We start from the raw sequence: 15,113 nt of genomic DNA, 5'->3' as shown, positions 1-15,113 counted from the left end.
CACTGTCTCATGGTATCTATATCTCACTGACATTCATTCGCTGTCCCTAATTGGCAGTCGCTCTATCTCACTGTCTCTCCCTTTCTGTTTGTGACTCTTTCCCTGCCTCACTCTCAGTCTCTCTCCCTGCATCACTTGTATGTGATATCTCTCTTTCCCTTTCTTACTTCTCTCAAACAACTTCTTTACTCGTCTGTTTCTCTGTGTTTCTCCCCCCTCTCTCTCTCTCTCTCTCTCTCTCTCTCGAGCTGACGTGCAGTAAATTTCTCATTAATGTCATTAATGTAAACTTCTCCCTGTAAATTTCTCATTAATGTATGGACCAGTTTTGCTTGCCTCCTGTCTGTGTGTGTCCCATGGTGTACCAACCTCTCTCTCTCAACTCTCATTTAACAATCTGTCTCTTTGCTTGTCCCTCTCTGTATCAATATAATACCTGTGCCAGACTCTGCCTCTAATAGCCACACTCATTGCTGTCCCCATTATTACTAAATAAATTAGCTGTGCCACCCACTGTGTTATTCTCTATCTCTCTGTCAGTCTGTCTGTCTAAATCTATCACTGTGTCTCTCACTCTGTCAGTTTCACTCACTGTCTCTCTCTTTTTTTTCTCTCTCACACACTGTAACAGTCTCTCTCACACAGTCTCTCTCTCTCTCACTGTAACAGTCTCTCTATCTCTCACTGTAACAGTCTCTCTCTTTCTCTTTCTCTCTCTCACTGTAACAATCTCTCTCACATTGTAACAGTCTCTCTCACACAGTATCTATATCTCTCACTGTAACAGTCTCTATCTTTCTCTCTCTCACTGTAACAATCTCTCTCTCTCTCTCTCTCTCTCTCTCTCTCTCTCTCTCTCTCTCTCTCTCTCTCTCTCTCTCTCTCTCTCTCTCTCTCTCTCTCTCTCTCTCTCTGACGTGCAGTGAGAGCCGCCCAGTCCTTTATAAAGTGCTCTGAGTGCTGCAGGTGTCCTCACTCCACACTCAGTCACAGCCATGAGTGGAGGCAGCGCTGCTCAAACTCAGGGTCACCTACCCCACCATGCACCCACCTTACCCTGAACCCCACCACCAGCATGTGGGACCCCAACATGTCCAACGTGGTGAAGGAGAGGGGCAGGGGGAACCTGACCGGGGGAGAGGAGCGTGGCTCTGTGTCCGTGGCTTACCCCCTGTCCATGATGATCACCGGCCTGCTGGGCAATGCCCTGGCCATGCTCCTCATCTACACCTCCTATGGCAAGAAGGGCAGTAAAAGGAAACACTCCTTCCTCCTGTGCATCGGATCCCTGGCCCTCACTGACTTCGTCGGACAGCTTCTCACCAGCCCCATCGTGATCTCGGTCTACCTGTCCAACAGGCAGTGGGCTAGGGTGGACCCCTCTGGACACCTGTGTGCCTTCTTTGGACTCGCCATGACCATGTTTGGACTGTGCCCCCTCTTCATTGCCAGTGCCATGGCCATTGAGAGGACCCTGGCCATCCAGAGCCCCCACTGGTATTCCAACAACATGAAGACTCGAGTCACCAGGCTGGTGTTACTTTGTATCTGGGGTGGGGGGTTCCTCTTTGCCTTGTTGCCCATACTTGGGATGGGACAGTATACTCTGCAGTGGCCTGGGACCTGGTGCTTCATCAGCACGAACCATTCCTCCCCTGGAAATGTATTCTTCGCCTCCTCATTTGCTTCATTGGGGCTCCTGTCCTTAAGTGTCACTTTCACCTGTAATTTGGCCACTATAAGGGCTCTGGTGATCAGGTGCAAGAATCGCAACGTTGCCTCTAAGACCAGCAAGCAGTGGGGGAGGATAACCACAGAGACCCTCATTCAACTCCTGGGAATAATGTGTGTTCTGTTTACCTGCTGGTCTCCTCTGCTGGTAGGCTGATTTCACTCCTTTAAAGTGCTGACTGACCTCTTTTTTTCCATCTAGTGGGGGGTGTCTGTTTGTGGACATGTGTGGGTAAGAGTAGGGTACAAAGTGGGAGTTCGGACCTTTAGCTGCTGCCGAACCTCTTGACAAACACAACTAACCAGCGTCCCTTATTGTTGCATAATTTATTGCTGGAGACAGTTTCATTAAGTAAATCACTGACTGGTCAATCTGATATCAAAGAGGTTCTGCAGTAGCTGTCAGATGCATCATTTAGATACTTTTTTATTGTAACACTGTTTCATGATTGGATGTAAGACACACTTCATACATGTATGAATGTTTGTATATATTTTACATATGGTTTTCAAATAATTTGATACATTTCAAAATCAAAATCCCTGTATCAATTAATAGATCGAATATAGTCAAACAAATTGTGAATCTTTAACTCAGAGATAGTTAGTTCATAGCTAAAAAGATTCTTCTAATTACTAGCAGTGCAAATAGTGTCTGATTACTTATATCATCAGTTTGGAATACAACTTTCTTTTTTTGTAACAATACAAAAATAAACTTACAGGAATCAGCAAATATATAAACAGGATGAACAAATTCATTTTATGATTCGTATATTATTATAACATACTGAACATTGTAATATATGTATAATTTTAATTATTATGCCTGTAATTTAAAAGAATGGTTCCTTGAGTTTTTGAAAACTTGAGGGGTGAGCTGTGGAAGTTTCTATTGGTTGATAACTGAACACAATATTGCAGTGAGAGAGCATGTGCTTAGTTAAGCAACATTTAAAAATGAAGACACAATCCCACATGTCCAAGAGTGATGGGCTTTCTGTAGGAACGTTTTTCACATACATGGCCATAAGACAATCTGTGATCACTAACTTGCATTAAAACAGGCTGTGTTTTTACTAAATTGGTCACCACAGGCATATGGTTATTCAATTTAATTTACCTAGGAAAACACTTTCTATGATACGGGCATCATCATTGCCCCCTTGATGCCAGGGCAGGTTCATGCACACTCAAGACATCTACAGCAGAAGTCCCCAAAAGGTAGATCCCAAAAGGTGTCATTGTAAAGGCATTCTAAAGCCATGCAAAGCATCATTTTGTACTTCTACAACCTATGGGGATCTACCTTTTGGGTACCCCGGATATGCATAGAAATGCCATACAGATTTATTTGTGCTTATTGATTCCTTCAATAGTGCCACACATTATTATTATTATTACTATTGATATAGTGCCAACAAATTCTGCAGCGCTGTACAATGGGTGGAATAACAAGCATGTAATTCTAACCAGACAAGTTGGACACACAGGAACAGAGGGGTTGGGGGCCTTGCTCAATGAGCTTACATGCTAGAGGGAGTGGGGTAAAGTGACACAAAAGGTAAGGGTAGGAGTATAACAGTAGATTGGTAGAATAATATTCACTGGAGACTGAGTGTGTTTTTTTAATGTCAGTTTCAGGTGAGGAATCAATTGGGAGCTATTAACAGTATAATTGTTACGCTTGCGCCGTACCTGTATATACTCCACTACAGACGGTTAAATTAATTAACAAGGCAGCCTGGCATATGTAAAACATTACTTTAAAAATTATAAACCATTGAGAATAAAATGTAAAAAAAAACACACACCCTTATATGCTATGATATAGCTCTGAAATAATCAGAGATATTCACTTAAGGGGAAATTCAAAGTGCATTTCAAAATGGCCAATCTGGAGAAAATTTGCTAAGACAAGTATTATTTAAACTTGGCTACGTTAAATTTGAATTCAAGATTTAGTAAATAACCCTGTCAGTAAACATTTGAAAGTTGTGATTTACACAGCGCAGTTTTGAGGGACATTTTTTTAAAGCTGTCAAAGTACCTTAATAAAGCTTGCCTGCTCCCAGGTGGTTAAATCACCCACGTGCCTTTCTTGTTGGTAGACAGTAACTGTGATTATTACAGAGTGGGGAGGGATAACCCAATGTCATTGTATAGGTCTAGCAGTACTATTTTGTGAATATCTAAAATTTGAATTTTTTTTAAAAGAATTCACACATTTAAAATTCTCAGTGAACAAATCATCTTGTGCTTTGAGACAGTGTTCTATTATTTGAGACTAAATGTGTTCGTCTAAAACTGTATTCTTTTTCCCTTGTCAACATTCCACAATACCTGGTTTATTTAATAAACCCCACACTTTTGCCCCTGAGACCGCATGCTGCAGATTGCAACTCTCATCATCCTCAACCACACCCAGGTGAGGAGGGTTTCTGCATGTTTTGCAACGCAAGCCTGGTGTGTGGTTTCAATAGTATATTAAATCTAGCATTTCAATGTAATAAGGATTTAAACACCATATATGGAACATAAAGCAATCTTTTCAATCATTAGAGAAAATGCAATGATACTATGTGCTCTCAATCCCTGTCCTTAAAGGGACACTATAGGCACCAAATGACATTGGGACATGATTGCATTAGGTCAACTCCATGGTAAAACACTGAATCAATGCTTTTCTATGGGTTTTTAGCTGACACTGGATGCTTTCATGCATAGCGTGTGGTTGTCCAGCATTCATTTGTCGACCAAAAGTTGGCGTCCGAAAAACGCCTCTAGTAGCAGTCTGGTAGAAAGCCACTAGAGGTGAGGTTAACCTTGCAATGTTATATGTTTGTCAATAACTGCAATAATTACGAATGCAGGGTTAAACTGACAGGGACAGTGCACCCAGACCACTTCAATGAGCTGAAGTGGTTTTGGTCCCTTTAGTGTCCCTTTAAGCTAAAGTTGTTTTGGTGACTATATAGAGTTCCTTTAAAGGACCAATATAGTGCCAGGAAAACATACTCGTTTTCCTGGCACTATAGTGCCCTGAGGGTGCCCCCACCCTCAGGGTCCCACTCCTGTGGTGCTGAGGGGGGAGGAAGGGGGGAGGAAGGCGCTGGGGACTCTCCTCCCTCTTCTTCCGTCACCGGCTGAATGCGCATGCGCGGCAAGAGCCGCGCGCGCATTCAGCCAGTCTCATAGGAAAGCATTATCAATGCTTTCCTATGGACGCTGGCGTCTTCTCACTGTGAAAATCACAGTGAGAAGCGCGGAAGTGCCTCTAGCAGCTGTCAATGAGACAGCCACTAGAGGCTGGATTAACACTGAAGTAAACATAGCAGTTTCTCTGAAACTGCTATGTTTACTGCAAAAAGGGTTAAACCTAGCTGGACCTGGCACCCAGACCACTTCATTAAGCTGAAGTGGTCTGGGTGTCTATAGTGGTCCTTTAATCCTAGCTGTGGTTACATTATTAACTACAGCAAAGTTCCAGGAAAGATTTACTAAGTCATGATAAATCTGTCCTTTGAGAAATCTCTCTAGCTCACTGATTTGGGTGTGATGTACTAATTTATGAGATGAGGCTCTCCAGATCTTATCTTATCCTGTGGACTAATTAACTGTATGTGCAGTCAGTTTCTGACAATGTATAGTTCTGTAGAATGTATTCAGAGGAAAAACGATTTATCTTCCTAAAATGAAAGACCACCAAAGGGTTTAGTCATTGACAAGTTTATACACTAAACTCCGAATTGTAGCGAAGTAAAATCAGAATATTAAAATTCAGGCTTATTTAGCCTAGTTGGAGAATTTTCAAAGATCAGCTATTTTAGACTGAATTTTAGTTGACTATAATTTGACGTTTACTGACCAGCCCTGTAATAGTAAGTTGTAGTAAGCTGGAGGACCTCCAGCGTCAGTTTATTTTTTTTCCATAGAAAAGCATTGATTCGATGCTTTACTATGGGGAGGTCTAATGGGCGTGCGGCTGGTGGGAATTTAAGGAAGCACTGTTACCCCCATATTAAAAAATGAGTATTTCGTTAACATAGGAACTTTATGAAATACTCATTATGACTGTGTTGGAATTTCACAAAAATGTCAACGCAGTCAAGAGAAATACAGAGCCTGTCTGTCAAGACCTGTAGCCATTATCAGCGACGGCTGCCGGGTATTGACTGGGTCTATGGAGGATCCCTACAGTGCCGCGGGATTCTCCATAGACCTCAAAGCTATATTCTCACGCATGTGCGAGAGTACAGCAGTGATGTCGACTCCTGGTGCTGAACTCCAGGATCTGAAGAGGGGAAGTGCAACCAAGATGGCGGTGTCCGCGTGGGAGAGGTTCAGGTAAGTAATCTTACCCTTATCGCCCCTTGCAGACACTGGACCATCAGCTGTAATGTCATTGTCAAGGGACTTCATGAATTCTAGAAAGTCTCCCCATGGTGACAGGGCCCCTTTAAGGCCAAAGTATCTTAACTGAATGCATAGCTGACTAAGAGAATGTTGCTAGATCAGCTATTCTGACCTTAAATTTGAAATCACTTTGAATTCTCTCTTTAGTGAATAACTTTAGCAGAGAGCTTTTATACATAGCTGAAGTAATATGTAGTGAGTATGGAACTTTCACCTTAAGAAATATTATATAGATTTTGATGAATGTCAAAAAACATATTGACAGTTTTGTTATGAGCCTCCTCCCCCATTCTACTACAATAACAGTTATCATCAACAGTAAAAACGAATGCCCCTCTTGACCAATTGACTTGTACCCTGTGGGAGTTTTGCCATTCTGTAGTTTCATTAGTCCTCTTATCACCAATTCTCTGCCAGCGGGTTTCTACAAATTGGAGATTTATGAAAATTTTACATATCGAAGAGTGGAGCAAAGTTCTAAAAGCAGGAATCCACAGAGACACCCCACTGGTTTTAAGTACAATTTTGCCGTGCTTATCTGTTTGCAAAAAGCAGCGCAAAACCACCGTAAAGGAAGTGACAAACCCAGACCGGAGAGTAAGAATCCAGGTTTTAAACTGTTGTTTTCCCAGATTACTTTAAAATCCCGTATAATTGATGAACTAAGTGCAGGTGCGACTGGGATATAGATGTAATTGCTGCTCAGCACAGCTGGAACTTCCTGCTCAGAATAATGCTTTCAGCTGAACCATTCCAGACACATGGCTCGATACAAAAGCATGTTCAGTCACAAAATCCTTTTAAGCGCTTAATCCGTATCTGGCGTGTATTTCAGTGGATTCTTCCTGTTTATGTAGGTGGGGGACACGGTATCTGATATTCCAATATTACGTTAGTGAGTGACGGAAGGTAGGAATGTGGATGTTAACCCTCTGATGGCGGGAACAATGTGCGATACATAGTTTTATACAGGAAACGGGGACGCAAATAGTTAAATCAGCTGCGTTCTCTACACCTGAGCTCACATCATAAGCTATATAAAAGCCATCTCCGTAAGGACACATTGAAACACTTGCACGTTTATCAAACACTGAGTTGCAGAGTTAATTGTCCTGTTGGTGTATGTTGAATGAAAATCTGTCCTATCTTAATTACATAGTTACATAGCAGTCTAGGTTGAAAAAAAAGACTATCAAAGTCCATCAAGCTTAACCTTGAAACCCATTCTTTTCTGCTCTTGTAATTATCACATAGATTTACCAGAGTGAACCTGGATTCGACAGGCTTCATTGCAAGGTTCGGTGTTCAGTCTGTGAAGGTGTGTTGGGTTCGTTGCTCAGTCTGTAGAAAGCTGTAGTGGTCTTTTTACAGCAACCTGCAGGTTTTTATGTTTCAAAGAGAGATGCAGAGTTCTTTGTGTGAATCTGCACAGTATGTGGAGTGTTTCATTTTTTACAATTATTCTGTGGAGTTTCCTCTGAAAGAGGACTCGACTTGATGGCATTCACCTAGAAGACTGTGCATTTTTCAAGTTTCATATTTTTCTCCGATTTTAGGCCCTTCAGGCCACTTAATGACTTCATCTCAATGAAGTCATTAGTCAATGAAGTCATTAGGGTGTCTGGAGGTTCTGTGCAGCGTCCAAGGCTTTCCAGACGTCCATCTGGTTAAAGCATATATTTCTACTGTGATGTTTATAACTTCACTCACTAACAGTCAATCAGACATACAGTTAGCTATATATAGACTACCAGCCCTCATTGTCACTATGCCTTATGGAATCTTAACTCCCCGTGATACTCAGACATTTGTTTTGCTTTGATGCCTTGTTATAAAATGTCAACTTATAAAGATTACTTTAACATAACATACAGGGATATAAGGGATATCATTTCTAATTAATGGGGTAATAGCTGCTTGATCCAAGGAGACATCTGACTGCTATTTTGGGGTCAAGAAGGAATTTTTTCCTAGTTTGTTGCAAAATTGGAAGCGCTTCAGACTGGGTTTTTTGCCTTCTTTTGGATCAACAGCAAAAGCATATGTGAGGAAGGCTGAACTTGATGGACGCGTGTCTCTTTTCAGCTATGTAACTATGTAACTATGTAACTATGTAAAGTTAAACTCAATGTCCAGAATACATCTTTTTATTTAATTAAAGGGACACTGTAGGCACCCAGACCAATTCAGCTCATAGAAGTTATCTGGGTGCATGTTCCCAGGTCCCTTAACTCAACAAAGAAAATGATTGCAGTTTTTAATTAACTGCAATAATTATCTTTATTGAAGACCACCTCTAGTGGAAAACTTTGTTTTCCTGCCACTATAGTTTCCCTTTAACAGTTGTGAAAAAAATATATACATTGACTAAAACCTGCAGAAATATTCCCTAAGACCTAAAAATGTACCTTTCAGTAGCTGCAAAACTCTAAAACTAATGAAAATCCACCCCATTTGCTCCTCACATGCTCCCTTGTTATTACTGGGCATTGTCCATTGAAGTGCATTAAGCACATATATCCAGTCCAAAGATTCCTTCCTGAGGTTTCAAAATTTGCATTTAAAAAACTTCCTTTCTTTGAAATACAATATAGACCCCCATTTAGTATTCTCATACTAAAGAATATACCAGCAAGGCAGCTAAAGAGGAGCTATAGATAAAAGAAGGAGAGGTACAGAAGAGGATATTTCACTCTAGGAAAGTTTTTGCAAAAAATGCAAATGAGATTGCCACTTTGAGTTTTCTATGGGAGAATGTCCAACTCTGTACACCTGTTAAATGGCAGATACACATACATACAATTATATAAAGGAAATATTTAAAGGTGAAGAAGATCCTGGCCAAATAAACTTGCAGTCTATGAAATTTGGGGTAGGGGGATAAATATATTGTCTTGGCCAAGGACACTCATTAGTGAGTATGGGGTTCCCAGTTCTTAGACCGTTATATTACCACTGGTCTATCCAACCAACTGGGATCCATAAAAAGAGTTTCTATGAACAGTAAACAAACTGAGATTCTTTGACGCCTCCCCCCCCCCCCCCACCCCTCTGCCTGCACTAAAATCTCTTAAATTTGACATTGCTGGATTTGAAAAAGGTCAAACGATTGAACATATCTATCCAAATGCCAGGTGACATCTGGAGAAATTGTAATTTTCTTGCACTGGTTGTTTTCACTTCACCAAAAATGGTATAAAGGATGAGTCTTTCAACAACCAAAAGGCACGAGATAAGGTAAAAAGGAAAGACTCAGAAATATGTCTTGATTGAGTTATGATATGAAATTATACAACAGCAACACTGAAAGTGTAATATAATACACAGTATTGATGATAGACCTTATGCACTGCGAAAAATTTGGTTCGGCCGAATGAATTCATCTGGAAAGAAAATTGTGTTGGACGCTTAGGGATTCCCCTATGTGGCATTTTGGTTTAGATTAATTCCATCCATGTGATTGATTCAGGAAAAATTAATAGATAAACAAAAATTGAGAGAGAATGGGCTAATCAATGTAAATATATTATGTATATATTTTACTGTACACTGATAAACTAAATTTCACGCCAAAATTTAGTCTAACTGATACGGTAACAAATGCAGAGCTTCTCATGCTGTGGTGACTTCCTGTACACTTTATCTGGGACTTAAATTAGAAATGTTGCGGTTGTAGTGGGCATGGGGGAAAGAACCTATGAGCACAGGTTTATGTCAAGCCATTTTAGAAAAATTTGACTAAAGAAAGAATACCCTGGCCTCTTTGCTGTGTCTTGGCTAATGTGGATGGGGAAAGTCTACATTTACCTGTCCTTCTTTGGCCAGCAATAATAGCTTTAGAATGCTGGGCTAAAACAGGTCAGAGACTCACAGGCAATTATTGTCACCCAAAGTTAAATTACTTTGGACAATTAATGGGAATGTTAAACGAACTGTCCCGGCACGATAGCCACTAGAGTTCGCTGTAGAGGTTATGGCTGTCACAGGAGTCGTACCCAAACAAGCAGGAAGAGTGGAAACCCTCAAAAGGTGGATACAAAAGACGTTTTACCGAGCCTTAGAGTGGCTGGACTTTACGTATTAATATAAAGAAACAAGATCAGGATAAGCCAAAGTCAGAATACCAGAAATCACAAGTTAAATAATAAGCCGGGTCAGGATACCAGAAATCACAAGTCAAATAATAAGCCGGGTTAGGATACCAGAAATCACAAGTCAAATAATAAGCCAGCTCAGGATACCAGAAAACACAAGTGAAATATTAGTCGAAGTCAATAACAGGAATATAGCAAAAGAGACTTATTACAGCACTAACATGTATCAGGACAGAAACAACGATAGGGCAATGAGTAAGGTCTAGAACAGGCTTTAAACAGGTTCAAAAGAGTTCCCATTGGTCCACATCATCTCTGCAACCCCAAACAGCATGGGGTCGCCTAGATGATGTGGTCCCTTTAGGGCATGACGTCATGGCCATAATTTGTTTTATTAGGAGCTGCAGTTCGGGCCATGAACCAGCAAAGGGAGCCATTTGTGGGACCAAAGGTAAGTATACTACTATTCAGGCTATTTGGCCACGTAGGGAGTTCTGGCCACGCGGCCTGAGAACTGCAGTAATGCGGCCACATGGTGCGTTCTGCCCGAGGAGAGGTAAGTTTGTAACAATGGCACCAGGAGTGCCTTGACACCCCTCCCAGCATAAGTAATCAAACTGTTTTTGAACAATTTGACTTCTTACCTTGATTCTACCGGGCACCACGCAACTACCATCTTCAGAGAGTCAGAAGCAAGAACTTCTATTAGGGAAGTCAAAGCACAATACCCTTGCTACTCACTCAGGCTCGCATCCTTTGACCCTAATCATTCCTAAATGATGCAAAACATGACTTTGGCACTTTTTTTTGTCATTTGATTGTGCATCAATTCAATGCACTGTTAAGTACGAATTGACAGAGGTTATGATGTTAGGCATATCAGGGCCTGTTTAAACTTCTACCTGCTTGGGACTCTTCTTTTGGTTTCTTAACATATTTTCAGTCCTTGTTGGTTTTCTGGTTTTGACCCAGCCCGTCTTGTTCCTGATTTGTGATTTCGCTGACCCAGATAAAGGTTTGTCCTGTCTAGGATAACACTAGTTTTAGGTTAGTACTGAGATTTCCTATAACTATCTAAGTTTTAAGCCCGACCATTCTAGGTTTGATAGGCTGCTGACCTATATCTTGCTCAGGATTCTCTCCAGGTTTGTGTTGATCCACGTTTTGCTTATTTCCACAAGGTTAACAGAACTGATTCCTCTTAGACTTCAGTACAGAATCAAAGTATGGGGGTCACAATGTTGCTAATTTGTGGAAGAACAAATCTATTCGCATGTGCAAATTGGGGCAGATTCGTTCTTCCACAAATAAATAAATAATTGTAATACCTATAACTATATCTTCTTTAATGTGTCGAATTAACAAAACTACTCTTACCTGAAATCTGGCTGATATACATTAAAGGTGCAATCCCAGTTATTACATACACTGGCTAATGTACAATGCATTAATTCTCAAAATCATACTTTATCTCATTTTGTGTCTAAACATCTCAATAGTACTTAGTCTTACCAAACATACTATGAAGGCCCAAACATGCTATTATGATGTTCTTTATCCAGATTATGACCAATGTGATAGTATGTCAATTTTGTATTTTACTATTTCGCCTAATATTATGTTTTACAAATTTTTAATGCCATACATATATATATATATATATATATATATATATATATATTATCTCATTGCTGGGATCTCACCGATTTAAGGAAATATGTTCTCTTTTTGTCCCAACAGGTGATAATGCTAAAAATGATTTCCAATCACACCTCGATTGAACGTTGCGGAATGTCCGTGCAGGGTTCGGAGACACAGAAAGACTGCAGTTTTTTCTTGACTGCGATAAGGCTGGCATCGCTAAACCAAATACTCGACCCTTGGGTCTACCTGTTACTTAGACAAATTCTCCTCCGGAAGGTTCGTCAGGTTGCAAGTGCTGTGTCAAATTGCTCTAACGACAGAATGAAAGAAACTCCAATGATCTTAACAACAGAAGTAAAGCCGGATGGGTGACCTTAACACGTGGATTTACTTTTGACAAAGCTTCAAAAACGAACTATTACTTACATTGACAGCATGCAGTATTCAATAAAAGCTTTTTGTTTCTCTGTGTGAAACCTAATTAAATCAGAAAAATTGATAACTACATCCTTCCCCCAGGAAAACATTTTAACAAATAAGTATTAAAGAAAACTACAATGTAGATATTTAATTTCAAATAGATATTCTAAGCAACATAACCATTACAGATTACTGTAGTAGTTATGACTCTGGTTCTTTGGGTGACGTCCTTCTCATTTTCTGTTGAAATATTTTTTGCCTGCCTGTTTCTGTCTATGCCTGTGCGTGTCTTTGTCTATGCCTGTCTATGTTTGTCTATGTTTATGTCTGCCTGTGTGTATCTGTCTGTGTTCATGTGTGTGTGCCTGTCTGTGCCTTTGTCTGTGTTTGTTTTCCAATTATTATTATTGTTGGGCTCAAGTTTTGTGTGTCTCTTCATCCTAGCAATGACCCTGCTTCAAACTACTATAAAACAGTTTGACAAGAAATGGAAAGGACAGTACCCAATAGCTCTTGCACCATAATCACAACATTAAGTTATAGTGGTTCTGTCCTTATAGCATCCCTTTAACCTGCATATTTGTAATTTAAAGAACTGTTTACTCGCAGAGAAATGTTTATTATATCATGCCTTCTGATTTAATTAATGATTACATTTCTGGTCTAACAATGGTTAACAAAAGTGCATTTTCTCAGGTCTGAATGAAGCCAAATTGTTTGAAGTCACCAAGTCCTGGGACGGTCAGATAACGGGCAAAGACTGTAGTTAGATTCCTATGCCAGGGACCATATATATATAAAAGGCCCTGGTGTTCTACCTTGATGGGTAGCAGAGCTGCTGTCCCCTTGGTTATATCCCAGGTCTAGTAGTAGGCTCTTCTTTTCACTGACCTAGAGCCCATGCCTCCACAGATGGGTCTGTTGCATTTCTGCCAGCCTGGTTGCGTAATGAGGCTAAGCATGATGGCTATAGTGAAAGTCGAAGGCCTCATCAAAGTCACTAGTGTTCTCGTGCTTGCGTATATAGGGAACTATTCACAGAATTCTGGAGAACTAGCAAAGTAATTTACAACCAAACAAACAAAGGACAATAAGCCAAGCTGGTAAAAAAAAAAAAAAATCTAACATTTTTAAAATGTAACAATTTTGACCCAAAATGTACAATTTCTCCCCAATTCATAGTTTAGTGAATAAAACCCAAGGGTCCTTGGATGTCATAGTTTGCATTCAGAAGGAGCAACAATACCTCCCTCTAGCCTACTAACATCGTTACTGGGCAAGCTCCACTAGAATTTAAAGTATACCCCTTTGCTGCTTGCATGCCCAAACAATGGAGGTTAAACTCTGCAAATACTTAATGTGAAAGAGCCCTGGAGGTTCGCATTTCAGCTATAAAATTACTGTATAAAATGCTGCTAACTGGATAATGAGACTTATCCTCTGTGCCAAATGTCTATCTTTTATAAGTGTATGTGCACAAACATGCATATACTTATGTACATATATATATATTTGAGAAAAGAGCTATTGATTACATATACAGTAAAGTCTGTACACTACAGAGAAGATTGTTTAAAGGAATATTATACTTGTGATTTAGCTCATTGATTTTTTTGACAGCATGTTGCACTGGCACCAAATTCCAATCATCAATAAAGAATGCAAAATGTAGCATAATGAATGACTGTACTGCATGGCAACACTTGTACAATCAGTGTATGGAGCAAAATCAAAGCAGATTGTCAAACTGGAATGCAAAACATTTGCCATTGATTAAAGTTTTATGGAATGGTTCTAGCAGTTTATTAACTGAGTGATTGTGTCGTTATATTGTTCAATGTATTTATTAATCAGATATGCAGCATAGGAGGACATACTGGGATTTAGCTTGGATTTCGTCTATTTCCCATAACATGTTGTGTTATTTAAACGTGGATTTAACAATACGCTAAAGAACAGAGAGAGATCAGGACATGTCTGTTTTCAGTTTTTTTTTTTTTGCAAATTTATAGTAATACACTGAAAAGAAAATACATATTAATTAAAGGGTGATTTGGATATACATTTACTAATCCTAATGCAAATGTAAAGACCTGAGCGTATATAGTATATACTTCACTATAACCCCTTATCCAAAGTTAAAATGTGAAATTTGAGAATACGGTCACACCCAAATGGACATCCCACCACTACACCAAATAATTCAAATGTTGACACTGGTAGATGCATTACTTACATCTTTTTTTTGTATTTATTTTCGTACAAGAGTAAGAGAAGACAGTTTCTTATCCTATATAGTATTATTAGCCCAAATGTAGATATAAATATGTTAATACATATAGATGTCATACATACATAGGAATAAACAAATAAAGGACAAGAAAGGTCAATTTATGTACAAACATTAACAATAAAATCCCCTAACCCCCCAATTAAATAAAAAATAAATTATACACAAATAACACGTAATCTGGTATACTTGAGATGCGAGGAGGGCAACCCAGACACTGATTATTTATATAGGGAAGCTATAGAAGTCCAGGGTGACCAGATGTTTGTCGTTTTTCTGGGATGGGGATTGAAGATTGGACTCATTTCCATATTATGTTGTAATTCAATTTGTTTCATAATGTCCTGCCAATCCGGAGGGGACGGGGATTTCCATGCTCTAGCAATATTGATTTTTACTGCAAAAAAAAATATTGATCAGGAGACATCTTAAATTACAATCTTGTGTAGGAAATCCAATATTAAATAAAAACAATTGGGTAGTAATTTCATTGATGTCTTCATAAATAGATTTTATTA

General features: G+C 39.5%; 1 protein-coding gene across 1 annotated transcript; it reads left to right on the top strand.

Moving 5' to 3' along the window:
• The first annotated feature begins 967 nt into the window (after positions 1–967).
• Positions 968–14,110, top strand: PTGER3 (prostaglandin E receptor 3). The gene is made up of 2 exons (XM_063427223.1): positions 968–1,879; positions 11,982–14,110. The coding sequence occupies exons 1-2, from the start codon at positions 1,076–1,078 to the stop codon at positions 12,255–12,257; spliced, it is 1,080 nt and encodes a 359-aa protein (XP_063283293.1). The 5' UTR covers positions 968–1,075; the 3' UTR covers positions 12,258–14,110.
• Positions 14,111–15,113: the final 1,003 nt, after the last annotated feature.

The sequence above is a fragment of the Pelobates fuscus genome, chromosome 7 (genome assembly GCF_036172605.1).
Source record: "Pelobates fuscus isolate aPelFus1 chromosome 7, aPelFus1.pri, whole genome shotgun sequence".
NCBI lineage: Eukaryota > Metazoa > Chordata > Amphibia > Anura > Pelobatidae > Pelobates > Pelobates fuscus.
The sequence above is the reverse complement of the archived record's forward strand: the minus strand, read 5'-3'. Positions and strand labels throughout refer to the sequence as shown.

Coding starts and splice junctions, on each gene's coding strand:
- PTGER3 (XM_063427223.1), top strand. CDS start 1,076: ATGTGGGACCCCAACATGTCCAACGTGGTGAAGGAGAGGGGCAGGGGG. Junction 1,880..11,981: donor CCTGCTGGTCTCCTCTGCTG/GTAGGCTGATTT, acceptor TTGTCCCAACAG/GTGATAATGCTAAAAATGAT.